The 14,473-nt window shown below is 35.9% G+C and overlaps 2 protein-coding genes across 4 annotated transcripts in view; one reads left to right on the top strand and one right to left on the bottom strand.

The window, feature by feature from the left end:
- Nucleotides 1–10,756, bottom strand: part of LOC107559740 (delta-aminolevulinic acid dehydratase-like) — a 20,698-nt gene extending 9,942 nt beyond the window's left edge. The window contains exons 1-10 of one of the 2 annotated variants that reach the window (XM_016243668.1): nt 10,196–10,756; nt 8,957–9,079; nt 8,770–8,820; nt 6,475–6,571; nt 5,325–5,460; nt 4,460–4,543; nt 4,256–4,344; nt 4,113–4,168; nt 2,265–2,352; nt 1,998–2,084 (exon numbers count right to left, since the gene is read on the bottom strand). In XM_016243668.1, the coding sequence (XP_016099154.1) occupies nt 1,998–2,084; nt 2,265–2,352; nt 4,113–4,168; nt 4,256–4,344; nt 4,460–4,543; nt 5,325–5,460; nt 6,475–6,571; nt 8,770–8,820; nt 8,957–9,075 (807 nt within the window). In that variant the 5' untranslated portion in view covers nt 9,076–9,079; nt 10,196–10,756. The other variant, XM_016243669.1, reaches the window with a different exon arrangement.
- Nucleotides 10,757–10,788: 32 nt separating this feature from the next.
- Nucleotides 10,789–12,286, top strand: LOC107559731 (transmembrane protein 203-like). 2 transcript variants are annotated; one of them, XM_016243652.1, is made up of 2 exons: nt 10,789–10,858; nt 11,373–12,286. In XM_016243652.1, the coding sequence occupies exon 2, from the start codon at nt 11,587–11,589 to the stop codon at nt 12,010–12,012; it is 426 nt and encodes a 141-aa protein (XP_016099138.1). In that variant the 5' UTR covers nt 10,789–10,858; nt 11,373–11,586; the 3' UTR covers nt 12,013–12,286. The 2 variants fall into 2 exon arrangements, with proteins under 2 accessions (XP_016099138.1, XP_016099137.1); XM_016243651.1 differs by having other exon boundaries at nt 10,834–11,003.
- The last annotated feature ends 2,187 nt before the right edge of the window (nt 12,287–14,473 follow it).

Here is a 14,473-nt window from a genome sequence, read left to right as displayed (position 1 = left end):
GCTCGGAAGAGAGGGGCGGGGTCAGCAGAGCTCATTAACATTTAAAGGGAAATGCTACAAAAACGGTTTGATCTGAAAAGAGCTGTTTTTGACAGGGTAAAAAAAGGTGGTTTTACACTACCATTGAGAAATTTTAACCAAACTATGTTACAGACTTTTCATTAAGACCCTAAAGAATCATATCAACTTGTGGAAAATGGGCATACGATGACCCCTTTAAATATTTTTTTTCTTGCTTATCCGAAAAAATTGTCAGATTTGTGACTCAAAAAAAGAAACCACTATATAATGCTACTATAATACTATATAATAGCCTAATATATATATATATATATATATATTGATTTTAGCTAGTAATTTGATGCTTTAAAAACGGGGCGTGTCGTTATGGTTGATTGGGGTCTGCGGGAGTTTGGGCAGGAGTTTGATACCGCGGCTCCACCTCACGACACTACTGCGCAGACTCTGGCTCCAAACAAATCTCTACTGCGCAGACTCGGGATCCAAATTACGTCATTTACTCAAGATGGCAGCGGCCAATACTGAGATGCTTTGGCTTCACTTTTATATAGTGGAAGGAAGTGGAGACGCGTCATCCATCTTTTTTTACAGTCTATGCATGAAACCCACAAAAAAAATAACAGAGTGAATAACAGTTATTCTCTCTATGCTATTTTTCAATGTTTCAAGTGATGCAGGTGTTTTCCATAAAATGAATGAGGAGGATGAGGAGATGAGGAGGTCATTCTGACTTTGCTATGACAATCTGGCTCTTCTGAATCAGCTACTGTTTTGTTATTAGTTTGAGTATTTGCTATTAAATGCGGAAATGCGGAGTTTTGCACATCGTGTGTGTGTGTGTGTGTGTGTGTGTGTGTCTGTGTCTGTGTCTGTGTACGCGCGCGCGTGTGAGAGAGAGAGAGAGACAGCATCACATCAAAGTGGAGTCAGCTGTCTTAACCGCGTGCACTGTATCATTACTGTGTCTGTTCCCCTTTCAGGCTTGAACTGATGGTAAAACTAATGACATTATTTACTGTCTTTACATTTATTTTGAAAGATGAAGCTCACGATTATGGTAAGGGGCGTTACATTTCCGACGAGTGCTTGCGGTGTTCGGCCAATCACAATGCACTGGGTCAGCTGGCCAATCAGAGCAGACTGCGCTTGTCGGAAGGAGGGACTTTGTAGAAAACGAAGCGTTTGAGAGAGGCGGGGCATAGAAGACCTACAGGAATGTACAGTATTTTAAAAATAATGTGTTTTTTGAACATTAAAGCATGTCAACATATTCTGTTACACCAAATACACAAAATAATGATCTTTTAAAAAGCATCATCTGACCCCTTTAAATAAAAAAACATAAATTTTTCATAATGTTTCGTGAAATTATTTGGTAGTCAGAGGTGGGATGGGGACTCGGGCGGGGTCGGGGTCAGATTTTTTTTTATAGGTTGGGGGCATTAAAGGGATACTCCACCCAAAAATAAAAATCAGTATACAGGACCTCTAAAGTTGATGCTTCAAAAACCACACAAAACAAACATGACTGTAATCCATGTGACCATGTGACTCACTGTCTTGAGAAGCAAAACGATGGGTGTTTGTGAGAAAATACTAATATTTTTAACATTTTAAACTATAAAGCACTGCTTCAGGCCAATGGACTTACTTAGGTTCATGAGTTCATGCTTGATGTAAACATCAGCACATTGTGAAGCGTAATGTAAGTGTATTCTGAAGCTTGTATGAGATGAGTGACATGGAAGTCTTGTTTGCCTTGTGTGATTTTTGAAAAATCTTTGTGTTCAACTACAGACAAAATTCATACATCATGTCATGATGGTAGTGAGTAAATTATGATATTATTTTCATTTTTGGGTGGAGTATCCAAAGTGTCTAAATACATTTTGGCACTGTACAATGTCAAATAAGATTTTCTGAGCATGAAGAAAATTATTTCGGAATATAACATGAAGTAGCAAAAAAGTTATTACCTTATTCTTAACCTCTCTCACAATATCAAGGTATGGTAATCCAGGTTTCACCATCAGCATGTCAGCACCTTCTTTCACATCCCGGTCCTACCAGCAAAGAAAGAAAACCATATACTTCTAATTAATAAAAAAAAACAAACAAAAAAAAAACACCACGGGTCTAGTCAAAGTGCCGATTTCTGTAGTCAAAATTTAGATCATGTTTCAAAAGGAAATGTGTGAACACTGAAATAAAACGTTGATTTCATTTGAATGATTTCCTCTTACACAGGCCCGCAGTGCTAGTCCTCTGGCACCAGGGGGCAGCTGATAACATCGTCTGTCTCCAAAAGCAGGTTTAGATTGTGCAGCATCTCTTCAAATGTAAAGAAAAAAATAAACAAGAGACATTTTTATAATTGGTTTACAAAAATAAACATCCTATTGTTTTCATCATCTATACATTTATAAAAAACTAAGAAGGTGGTCCACTATTGCATTCTAAAGGGAATCATTAGAAGCAGGGCCGTTTCTAGCCAATTTGACGCCCTAGGCGTCTTTTTTGTCTTTATCTGTTTTTTGTTCAATTTTTTTGTTGTTGTTTCTTGAAACATTGATTTAAAGTGTCAGTTATTGCATTATTATTTCAGTCAAACCTATAAAACCCCTTTGTTACCCCAAACTACATATAAAAGCTTTATCAGTGGCATAAAAGTAACCAATGCAGCTATTTAATCATTTGCTACTCGTTAACGTCCCCTTTAAATAACGTGACGCTACAAGGGGGGCCTTGGATTACCAGATGTGAGGATGTATAATTTCTCTTTTGAAATGGCCAAACTAGCTAAACATTGGAGTGAGACAGACTCTGAGTTGGACTGGATCAAAATAGAACAGAAACTTGCCTCACCATTTCATCCCATTAGTATTCTCTCGCAAAGTTCTGGAGCTAAATGGGACTCAAATCCAGTGATAATACACTCAAGACATGTCTGGAGCAAAATTCATAAACTGTGTAAAACATCACATCATATGCTTCATTGTGGAATAATCCTGAAATCTGTATAGGCAAAAAAGGGGTGTTTGCGCAATTGGAAATGCCCCAAAACCCCAGATTTGAAAGATTGGATTCATGGGATGATTGAAATAGCTTCATATGAGTGCATGTTGGGGAGACTGCAGAGTGAGGGAGAAATGAAAAAAACATGGGATCATTTTTGGCAGCATATAAAAATGGTGTGATTGATGAGCAGGACTCCTTAACAACTGTTACATTTCCATGTGCTTTTGTTTTATTACATTGATGGTGACTAGTGGCTGAATATGTAATTGTTTGGAAAGGTGAATATTGAATACTGTGGTGATGTACGAAGTTTTGACTGTTGAACAATAAAAAAAAGTTGGAATTATAAAAAAAAAAATAACGTGACGCTCTGCCCTCTATGACGCTGCTCTCATTAAGCGCTGTTGGAAGTGAATGAATTGATTCAGCATTTCGACACCTCCTTAAGAATGCATTTAACTCGACAAAGTGGTCTAATAAAGGATGCATTGATCTCGTGAATTAGGGAATTTTACTATACAAATATTTTTTAATTGGATGTTAAAGTTTATATGGGAGACACGCTGATCCTTTAACAATACATTGGCGCAAAAAACGCACACCTTTTGGACAAATCTGCCACAAATATTTGGACAAATGTGCCACAAATACTGCCTAAACAAAATACTGATTTTGTGCACTTTATTTACTGTACCAATATTTTAAATTGGCCTTTGAACTTAGCTTTATTGCATGGCAAAAAAAAGTGTTACCTTGCCAAAGCACTGACAGAGCCTACTGATCTAATGGCGTTGTTGAGCGCTCCAAATGCAAACTTTGCATGCAACAATCAGGCAGCAACTGACAGCACTCTGATCTAGTGGCATACAGGCATCGTCAGATTGACAGTACTCTAGCCCAATAATGTTGGGGGATCCAGTGGGGGCGGCAGTCATATTTCAGGGTGACTGTGCCACTCTTTATCACAACCCTGCTAAAAGTGCCAGTTCGTGCGCTCATTGGCACCCCTTCGGCTGGTGGCGCCCTAGGCGACCGCCTATGCCTAGAAACGGCCCTGATTAGAAGTACACTACCTGAATGGTCCATAGTAGCATGAGGCAAATTTAGCACTGTAGCTCAGCACTGACACCTAAGAAAGGAAAAGGAGATTGAGTCAGTATCTGCTGTATTCAATTTAACACTTTTGTTTGCAACCAGAAGTGAAATTTCTCTCAACCTTGTTGCCAAGATCATTGGCGATTAGAGCTTGCTTAATGGCTGCAATTCGTCCATCCATCATATCTGAAGGGGCGATGATATGGCATCCTAGGGGGAGAAAAAAGCATTGACAGAATGTGATGAAGATGACATCTTTAGACCTATTACTCAAATGCACATATTATGTGTAATTGTCTACAGATGAATAGAATTTAGAACTAACCTGCTCGAACATAAACCAGAGCTACTTCAGCCAACCTCAAACAGCTTGCAGCATTATCCAAGCTGCCATCTTCACGCAGGATTCCTTTAAAGGTGCCATAGAGAAAGTCACAAATCATACACTATGGTAGTATCACCGTAAAGAGTTTATTTAAAAATACCTGGCAATTAATTATTTGATTATTTTTAAAGGTGTAATTTGATGTTTCACTGGCAGTTACAACAGTGGTCTTGGACTCTATACATGGATGCTGCATCCTGCTTAAGTAATGCTTTTGGTTAAAAATGTGAATGGAATGAAAAATAAGAAATTATAAGCCAGTAGTGTTCAGTTGGTCATGTGATCTCAACATGGTAGCCACCATTATAGGGAATCTTCATCTCATGTGAAAAAAATATTTGAGGTAGTACTATTTGCTAAAAAAAAAAAATTGGAATGCACAATATTGATTCTTGGTAGCATATTAGTTATTAGCCAATATTAAAGATTAATTTCCTTATTTATTGTTTGTTGGTTTGTTAATGTTAATTTCCCATATTTTTACATTTTGATTGCCTTTGCTATGATCAAACACTTCTTTATAATTGTTTTTACAAATGTACTTAGTTTAATAGCACTGTTAAATGTATGTTTATAATCTTAATGTTTCTTTAGAATTTTAAACTGAAATTTTTTTTCATACTGTGCATTACAATGTTATGATGTCATAATTTCACCTGATGCATTTTAGCAAAGTAGAATAGAAATTTTAATATAAATTTTTGGTAGTGATCCATAACATGAAATAATTATTGGCTTACAATATTGGCCATTTCAGTTGAAAAACAAAACAAAACAAGGAAACAGATCCAGTACTGAAACTAACCACAGTGGCCATGAGAGGTGTAGGGGCAAAGGCACACATCACAGGCCAACACAAGATCAGGGAATGTGCTCCTCAGTTTCTTCACAGCCAGCACTGCAGGGGTGTCATCTGTGTCCGCCCCAGAGCCCCTCTCATCCTAAGAAAACAAACAAGAAGACAAAACAATCTAGGGCTGTCGATTTAGTGTTAATTTAAGTAGTTCATTAAATCAATTAGTTATGGAAAAAATAACACATTTAAATTATTAATGCATTTAAAGGACATGAAACCCCCTGTTTCAGCACCGGTGCAAATGTGAGTGTGGTGTGCTGCAGAGTGGAGGAGAGAAGGGGAGACAGACAACACAACAGCGTCTTTGGATTCAGACAGTTTTATTTCACTCTCATTGAGGTAAAAGCATCAAGGCATGCTGTGATTCACTATTACACTGAACAAAATTAACATATATTTTACACAAATACACACATCCCATGAGAGTTCTAATTTAATGCACAAATAAATTAACAGGCAAAAAAATTGTGAAGATATTTTGAAGAATATTGTTAACCAAATTTTTTTGGTTAAAATTGACTTTCATTGTACGAACAAAAAATTTTTTTTTATGTTCCATAAAAGAGAGTCATACAGGTTTGAAACAACCAAGTAAATGACAACAGAATTTTCATTTTTGGGTGAGCTATCCCTTTCATTCCCATTTAAAATCCATTAATCTCATGGAATTATTTATGCAATTGTAATTGCAGTGTGAATGCATTCATGCTACATATTTGCTGCAATAAACGGTCTGATTCAGATGCAGCTTTTGAAAAATAAAAATCATGTGCATTGTAGCCTAAAACTTTATGTGTAATAAATTGTATGTTGAATCGAATAAAATCTTTCTTTCTAAAGCTATTTTTTGTAATGTCTATTTGATGCCTCTCTCATTTATCACAATAATGACATTAAGTTCTCTTTTGGGGGTAAAGTGTTAGTCAAATTTGATGTGCAATTAATTAAATTAATCACCAAATTGTGTATTTAATTTGATTAAAAATGTTAATAGCTTTACAGCTCTAATTTCTTCATAATATACTATGACTTACGTTATTGACGACAATATTACTGAAACTTTAATATAAATGAAATATAACTAAAACTTCGCACCGACCTTCGCAACTTTTGCAGGAACTCCAAAAATCAGCACACACTTCAGGCCTTTATCCACAAGGGGACGAAGTAAAGCCTCTATCTTATTTACACCATATCTGAAAAATACACAAAAACATCATATTTCATAACTTGACTAAGACGTCTTAACTGTACTATGGCATTTGTTTTTTCTACAGTATATACGTATGATACACTAGGGTTATGTGCAGTTCTAAGCACAAGTTTCAGGATATTAGCCATTTTCTTCTAACAGCAGCTGCAATGACATTAACAATTGCCAACTGGCTCTTTAATTTAGAAGATGGGACTTCCTTTACAAGAGCTGCCATATTGGGAGTTGCATTCATAGTAATATTGATGAAACATCTTTGTACGGCATGGTCTTTTATGTTAAATTCAAAATGCTGTTTATTACTAAATGTTAACAGCTGCACAATGTGCATTGTTTTACATAGTAGTTAGTTTTAAAAAGTATGCAAGAATAAACGGATCCTTGGTTTATCTTTGTGCTTTGTTGGCTACCTCCAGCTCCACCCTGCCAGAAGCTTATCTCAGAACAGCAGCCCAAACTTTAAATGCATACATCTTTGTTATATCAATCAAACACATCTTGTACATTAAAAAAAAAAAAAAGTTTACTTATTGTCTATAATCTTCCTTATAGGGTCTCTTAAGAAAATCTTATTTAAATATTAAGAATCCAAAATTAAGATAACAAAGAAAAATCATTAAACTAATATATGAATTAATTCACATCATATATATATATATTTAAAAAATATCCCGCGAACAGCGCCGAAATCCAGATCTGAATCAAATAATTTGCGATACGCGCTTTGCAGTCCCGATCTGAATCATTCGTGACACGCGATCCGACTGGAGCAATTCAAAACAGTGAATCATTTTGCGACGCAATGGTTTAACTGATTCGGAGTTTCAGAAAGCTCCGTTGATACTGTAAAATGTATGTTCTTTGCTCACTTTCCTATATAATGTATTAGTTGTTTGAATAACCGTTGTAATGAATTAATCGGCCTAATGTTTTTATTAAATAGTGATCACGTTAAATAGCCTAGTTTCAGTCGTATTAAAAACATTTCGTGATATAACACACATTATCTGGTACTCGCTTAAAACACGGGTTTATGCTGTGCTTTGTTAACGGATTACACTAACATTATACTTTAAAGCCTTGCTCGAAAAAAAAAAGTTTTCAAAATCATGCCCCCCCCCCCTCTGCCTTTTTCACAAATCACACCCCGGCATCCGGTGCGTGAGGTGTGTACGCGCTCTGGCGTACTTTACGTTAATGGGTGTGTTGATATCCAGCCGAAGAGCAATCAACCATAACTTCAGGCGAGCAGGCTCAGAAGTTAGGGATACGTGGAAAGTCACCGCTCCCGAATGAGTTTGCGCGAGAGAACATAACCTTTTAGTTTTAAGTCGGTTTGAACAATCCGGATAAGTGCAAGTAACCATTTTGATTAGCCGTCGTACCTAGAATCACTGTGCAAACAATGAGTGACGTATACGCGCGAGAGATCACTTCCGGCGCTTGCGTAAACTACGCCAGAGTTTACACACCTCACACCGGATGCCGTGCACGCGCCCAAAGACAGTTGGACATAGTGTTGTATTAGAGGTAAAAAAAATGATATAAACACCGATCGTTTCGTGTCTTAGGACATCAATGTGTCGTCACGAGCCGCAGGGTTTAATTTGGATTTGTCTGTGCATGTTTTTTTTACTCTCATAGATTTTGTTACGATTGCCATGCATTATACGACTGATAGACTGCAACGGTTAAAGTTAAAAATCATCATATGTGTTCTACTGAAGAAACAAAGTCGCCTACATCTTGGATGCCCTGGGGGTAAGCAGATAAACATCACATTTTCATTTTTGGGTGAACTATCCCTTTAACTAAACCGGAGCAGACGAAACTTGCTGCTTTGGTAAGGCAGTACTGAAACGCCGTCTAAGCTGTTCGCCAATCACAACGCACTGGGACAGCTAAACAATCACATCAAATTTCGTTTTTCCTAATGCAGGCCTTCATCAAACCCGGAACTAATCGAGTCTTTTGTGCCAGGATGGGGAGAAAGGTAAAAAATAATGCATTTTTCGATCCACCAAGCATGAGACCATGTTCTAGTACACCCCCAAAACAAATTCAAGACATTGTAAAAGAGCATAATAGGACCCCTTTTAAAAAAAAAAAACTTCATTAATAATCCATTAAGAATATTTAATCCAATGATACTTGTTACTACGTAGCAGTGAAGAATGATACCTCGCTTGACCAGGTAGACTTGCAATTGGTTCCACTGCATCAGGACTGTCACTGTTAAAATTATTCAGAGAGAGACATAACTATTTCTATTCATTCAAACAAATTAACAAATAGAAACTTTCAACAATAACATAACTCCTGAGCCTATATACCATACTCAAATAAATATATAGAGAGAAGACATTACGTAATGAAGATAGGATATATGAGGTTATCTGGTCTGAGGTCTGAAGCACAGGTCTGCCAGTATCGGAGAGTGGGGTGAAAGTAACCGCTGTGTAGAATAGAGTCTGCCAGCTGTGTCATCGTCCTATAAATTCAAACGGAAGACAAACACTTACTGACACAATCTACAAAACTCCAGAATTATGAATCATAGTTACATATGCTACAATAATAAATATTGTTAATCAGGTGCTTTGTCTCGTTTCCCAGAAAAAAAAAATCCACCTGAAAACAAAAACTGCAATAGAACGCATGGTAAGGCTGGTTTTCAGGTCACATATGTGAAACTGAGTAGATTTTTCTCTTGTTTAAACAATAACCCTCACTACATTTAATATTTTATTTTATATTTTCTAGAAGTAAAACTAATAATTTTAATACATTTAGACATCTTAAAATAATTATAAAAAATATTAAAAGCCTAACATTATTAAATCATTAATTGACTTACACATTATTAAAACAAAATACTGATAATGACAATAAACTATTGATTTGAAGGGGAAATTAAATAACTTTACTTTAAAGAAAATGACTAATTAAGACACATTCAAAGTGGTTGGGAGCAATTCAATTATTCTGTCCACTGATTTTATGAAAATAAATCTTCTGAATGAATGAGCAAAGAGTGACTCTGACACATTCTAGCCATACAAGAAACGCAAGCATGCAGAAATTCTCACTTTGCAGACAAGAAACATTCATTCACCTGCTTAACAAACCATATTTAAATAAAAGAAAATCTCCTTTTGCACATAAAAAAATATTTATGATCAATCAAAATTACCTATTCAAACTTTGATGTGTTTTGGAGTTTTGATGTAACCCACGTAACACCAATCTGACTCTTTTTTTGGTACACTAATAATGGATTTATATAAATTTAAAAAATTTAATTAATGGTTAAGCTGGAGACCTTAATCATGCAAGCATGCATATTGCATTAGGTCAACTCATGAATTATTTTTCATAGCTAAATGTTGAAATGTCAATAATCATGAAACAGTTAAACAGTCGTTTCAAAAACTTACGTAAGCAGTACTTACTTTACACTCTTGGTCTAATATCGCTAACAAGTTTCTCTTTGCTAATAGTGCTCGTAAACGATTACAGATGCATAAAGCTTGTAAAATGCATACACGCAAAATGTAATTCAAGCATTCCATAAATGATTTAAATTATACAACTGAGATGAACTTACTTTGTGCTTAGTCACTGCTAATGGGAACCCGTAAATGACCGAGATCTTGCTAACTAAAGTATTGCTCCTCGAACGCATGTGCATTTCATTCTGAGAGAAGAATGTTGCTAGCTGTCAACTGTTTCCTGTTCGACGAAACTTGTATTGCTCCAGCCGGGTGGCGCTTGATGGCTCAGAAAGGCAAATTCTTCATTTAGCTACAATCAACTATCAATACGTTTTTGTACTATAAATATTTATATATCTTCTAAATATTTAAATATGATGCTCTTGAATCTGAGATATAACTAAAATATCCTCCTGCAAGCTTTATATAATGTTTAATTTTTATCATTAAATCAAACGCCTATAATTGAGCCCTACATAAGCGCGGAGAAATATACCAGGTACCACGTGATAGCGCTGTCTACGTTTTATTTAAGCGGTGAACTTGAATGCTGCATCATAGAAAAGAAAACACAGAGTTAAAATAGCAAATTATATGTTTATAGTGAGTGTCTATAGTGAGCTAGTAGTCATTCTGGACTGGCGCTTATCTCTTTTCTGTCATCACTCTTTCTGTCTTATCGGCTTCCGTAGAAAATACTCTTTCACGGATCTCGCGATATTTCTCACGACTCGCATTTGAGATCTCGCGATATGTCCCAGGGCTCCTATTGGAAGGTAAATAGCTCATCTCAGCTAGCTTGTGTTCTTTACAGCTGCTTATCCACCGCTGTCAACCCACCCGTTCATTACCGAGCTTTTGAAAATGTAGCTTGCGATTATATATTTGTCTTTAACCATCACTGTGAACGATATCTGTGAGGTAAAAGGTTTTTTTCAGTATATTATTAGCACATTTAATACTCGTCATCATATGCTAACTGACAGCTCGCTTGTTTATACTTACACATTCAGTTCCGCCAAATGCCATCATAATAGCCGATGTATATTAAAGATACAATAGCTATGATGTTGAGGATAGTGAAATAAGCCATACTGGCGTCTGTATTGATTTAAATGTTAATCATATAGTCACAGAATACAGTCAACCATGTTTTTTGGACATGTACAATGTGACTTCATCAGTGTAGAATCGTACCAAGTGTTTTACATACAATAATTTACAAATTTGAATTGTAGCTGCATTGTTTTAAGTCTTGATAATTAAGTATTTTTCTTCCTTTTTTTTCAGGTTTTGACAGAGTCAAATCCATCAGAAGTCATAAGGTGGACCTGATCCATCTCCAAAACAGCATGATGCTGCCAAAATAGTGAAACACTCATCAGTGGAGGATTTTTCATAGACTTGAATGCCCGTTAAATGCTTCTCTTCACTCCCAGTTTCTTAGGCTAGTGTTTCGACTTTAGTCTCCTAATAAATAACACTCAGTGGTGTCCCATTAATAATGCTGTTCTCTCTGCGAGAGCTAGTGCAATGGCTGGGCTTTGCCACATTCGAGCTGTTCCTCCACTTGGGCGCGCTGCTGGTGTTCAGCGTGCTGGTGGCCCTACACATGGACGTGGACAAGCAGACTCTTGAGATGAGCTGGTGGATTGTCTTCTCTCCCTTGTTTGCTGCTGATGGCCTCAGCACTTACTTCACAGCCATTGTATCCATCCGCCTCTATCAAGAAGGAGAGAAGCGGCTGGCGGTGCTGCGCTTGCTGTGGGTGCTGACCGTGCTCAGCCTCAAGCTGGTGTGTGAGGTGCTGCTATGCCAGAAATTGGCAGAACAGAACCAGGCACAAAGTGATTTGTGGTTCGGGCTTATCGTTTCCCCACTTTTCATCCTTCTGCAGCTGCTCATGATTCGTGCTTGTCGTGTCAATTAAAGGACAAACCGTCGGCACACATGCCAGTGGACTTATGCGAATGATAAAGACTCCTGCAGGTGTCGTTCAAACCAGGAGGAGTGAATCAATGTGAGCTGCAAAATCATTGTGAACATTTTTTTTTGTATTCAAATGGTTCAAGCATGTGAACATGGCATCATAAACAATGCTTAAAATAATGTGCAATTTTGATTATTATTATTGTCCATAAGTGCTATGAGAGATTTGGTCTGGATTTTTTTCTGAATACTGTCAAATGTTGCTTTATCTGTGTTAATACATATATTTTATTGTTGTTTGTACAGTTGTAAATAAACCATCAATATTCAACACTCTTGATTTTCCTTGGTTTGTTATGACCATGCCTTGAAGTGACCTAAATTTATTTGTTTATTTAGAAAAGTTAGTTGGATGTTTGATGTTTTTGAGAGGAAAATTCAAAATAAGTCGATGTGTAAAAAATATGTACGTCCTATAATAATCACTAGATGGCACTATAGATTTAATTAATCCTGCAATTTCTAATTTGTCTCATTATAGGAGCTCCACTCAGGACAAACCATGCAATTTCATTAAGTATACATTTACAAAATGGTTTTATGATGTTTGAAGTACAGTTATATCATTAAAGAGCAGCTAGTTTCAAATTCATCACATACATATCCTTACGGATGTAGTGAAACGTTTTCTAAAATATATAACTTCTAAAGAGAAATAGAAAATTAGCTCTTATTAAAATGAAAGCAATATACTATCGGAAACTAAATGGATTAAATATCAAATGCAAACAACACTCCTCTTGCAGTATATAAATATTAAACCAAAAGGATAAAGGACATCTAATAAACAGCCTTCCTGTTACTTTATATAAGATATTAGATACACAGAAAGCATTTATATTTATTACCTGTTAGCAAGGCTATGTTACTGTAAATAATAAACCATGTTATTTTTTGAACTTTGCACTCGGTTTGTGATAACATAAAATAATTTAATTGAACATATGTGATCCTGAACCACAAAACCAGTCTTAAGTCACTTGGGTTTATTTTTAGCAATAGCCAAAAAAAACATTGTATGGGTCAAAATTATCGATTTTTCTTTTATGCCAAAAATCATTAGGATTTTAATTAAAGATCATGTTCCATGAAGATATTTTGTAAATGTCCTACCTTAAACATATCAAAACTTAATTTTTGATTAGTAATATGCATTGCTAAGTAAGAACTTCATTTGGACAACTTTAAAGGCGATTTTTATCAGTATTTAGATTTTTTTGCACCCTCATATTCCAGATTTTCAAATAGTTGTACCTCGACCAAATATGGTCCTATCCTAACAAACCATACATCAATGGAAAGCTTATTTATTCGGCTTTCATATGATGTATAAATCTCAATTTCAAAAAATTGACCCTTATGACTGGTTTTGTGGTCCATGGTCACATATCCATATCACATAACCCTTACCTACTGAAACCCATTGTGGCTGTAAATGCCAACAGCTGTACTAAAGGTAGTACGCCCTAATCTTAAATGAACAATTTTTCCTGCCGTCCCTTCCTGATTATGAGGTTATCAAAATTTACAGAATGCTCAGGTGCATAATAGGCTACAGCCTATAAATAACTTGACGCGCTGTACTTATGATGCCTTGCTATAATCTTTATTTCGGTGTGCCTTTTAATTAATCTGATTAAAACCGAGTTAGGAGAGTGACGAGGACAGTAGTCGTACCACGTCATTATATGGCATATTCTACTTTTTATCAGATTTCTTTGATCAAACAATCCGTTTTGATCCTGTCAGTCACCTTCGTATTTGTTGCATTAGAAAAACAGTAGGTCTACTGAAATAATGTATTTACACATATATTTATTTATTTTGTTATATTTATTTTAATTTTCATTTCATTTCATTTTTTGGGATTAAAACTAGATTATGACAGGACAAATAGTTGCACCACGCCATGGTCAAGGGAACATTACAACTCTCAGTAACCTTCGTATTTGAAATTTAGGAAAAAAAATAATAATGTAATTGTTTAAAATTTCTTACCTTTTGTTGCCTTGTTTCTTATGAAAATCCTTATGTATAATTTATTGCAATTTATATTATTCATATTATTTTTACATAACATAAAAGATAATTTATTAAATTCAGAATGCGTTTTATTCACCAAGTGTGCACACACACACAGGAAATATTTTTTTAAATTTCCACTTAATGTTATCTTGCGTATTGTATATTGCTCCAAACAGCTTGCAGTTTTGCCCATTCATAATATAAACCATTCCGAAATAATGAAAGGGTTAAAGATATGAAATGGGCGGGTCTCGCTGTGTTTGACTGACAGGGCTCGCACTAATCTTCACAATAGTAGACAGTAGGGGGCGGGGCATATGTTAAAACAAAAGGTGTGCCTCAAGTCAAAATGACCAAATGAGGTGTCCACCCTGAGA

The sequence above is a fragment of the Sinocyclocheilus grahami genome, unplaced genomic scaffold (assembly GCF_001515645.1).
Source record: "Sinocyclocheilus grahami isolate Dianchi unplaced genomic scaffold, SAMN03320097.WGS_v1.1 scaffold696.1, whole genome shotgun sequence".
Classification (NCBI taxonomy): Eukaryota; Metazoa; Chordata; class Actinopteri; order Cypriniformes; family Cyprinidae; genus Sinocyclocheilus; species Sinocyclocheilus grahami.
Note: the sequence above shows the minus strand (reverse complement) of the source record. Positions and strands in the feature narration are given on the sequence as shown.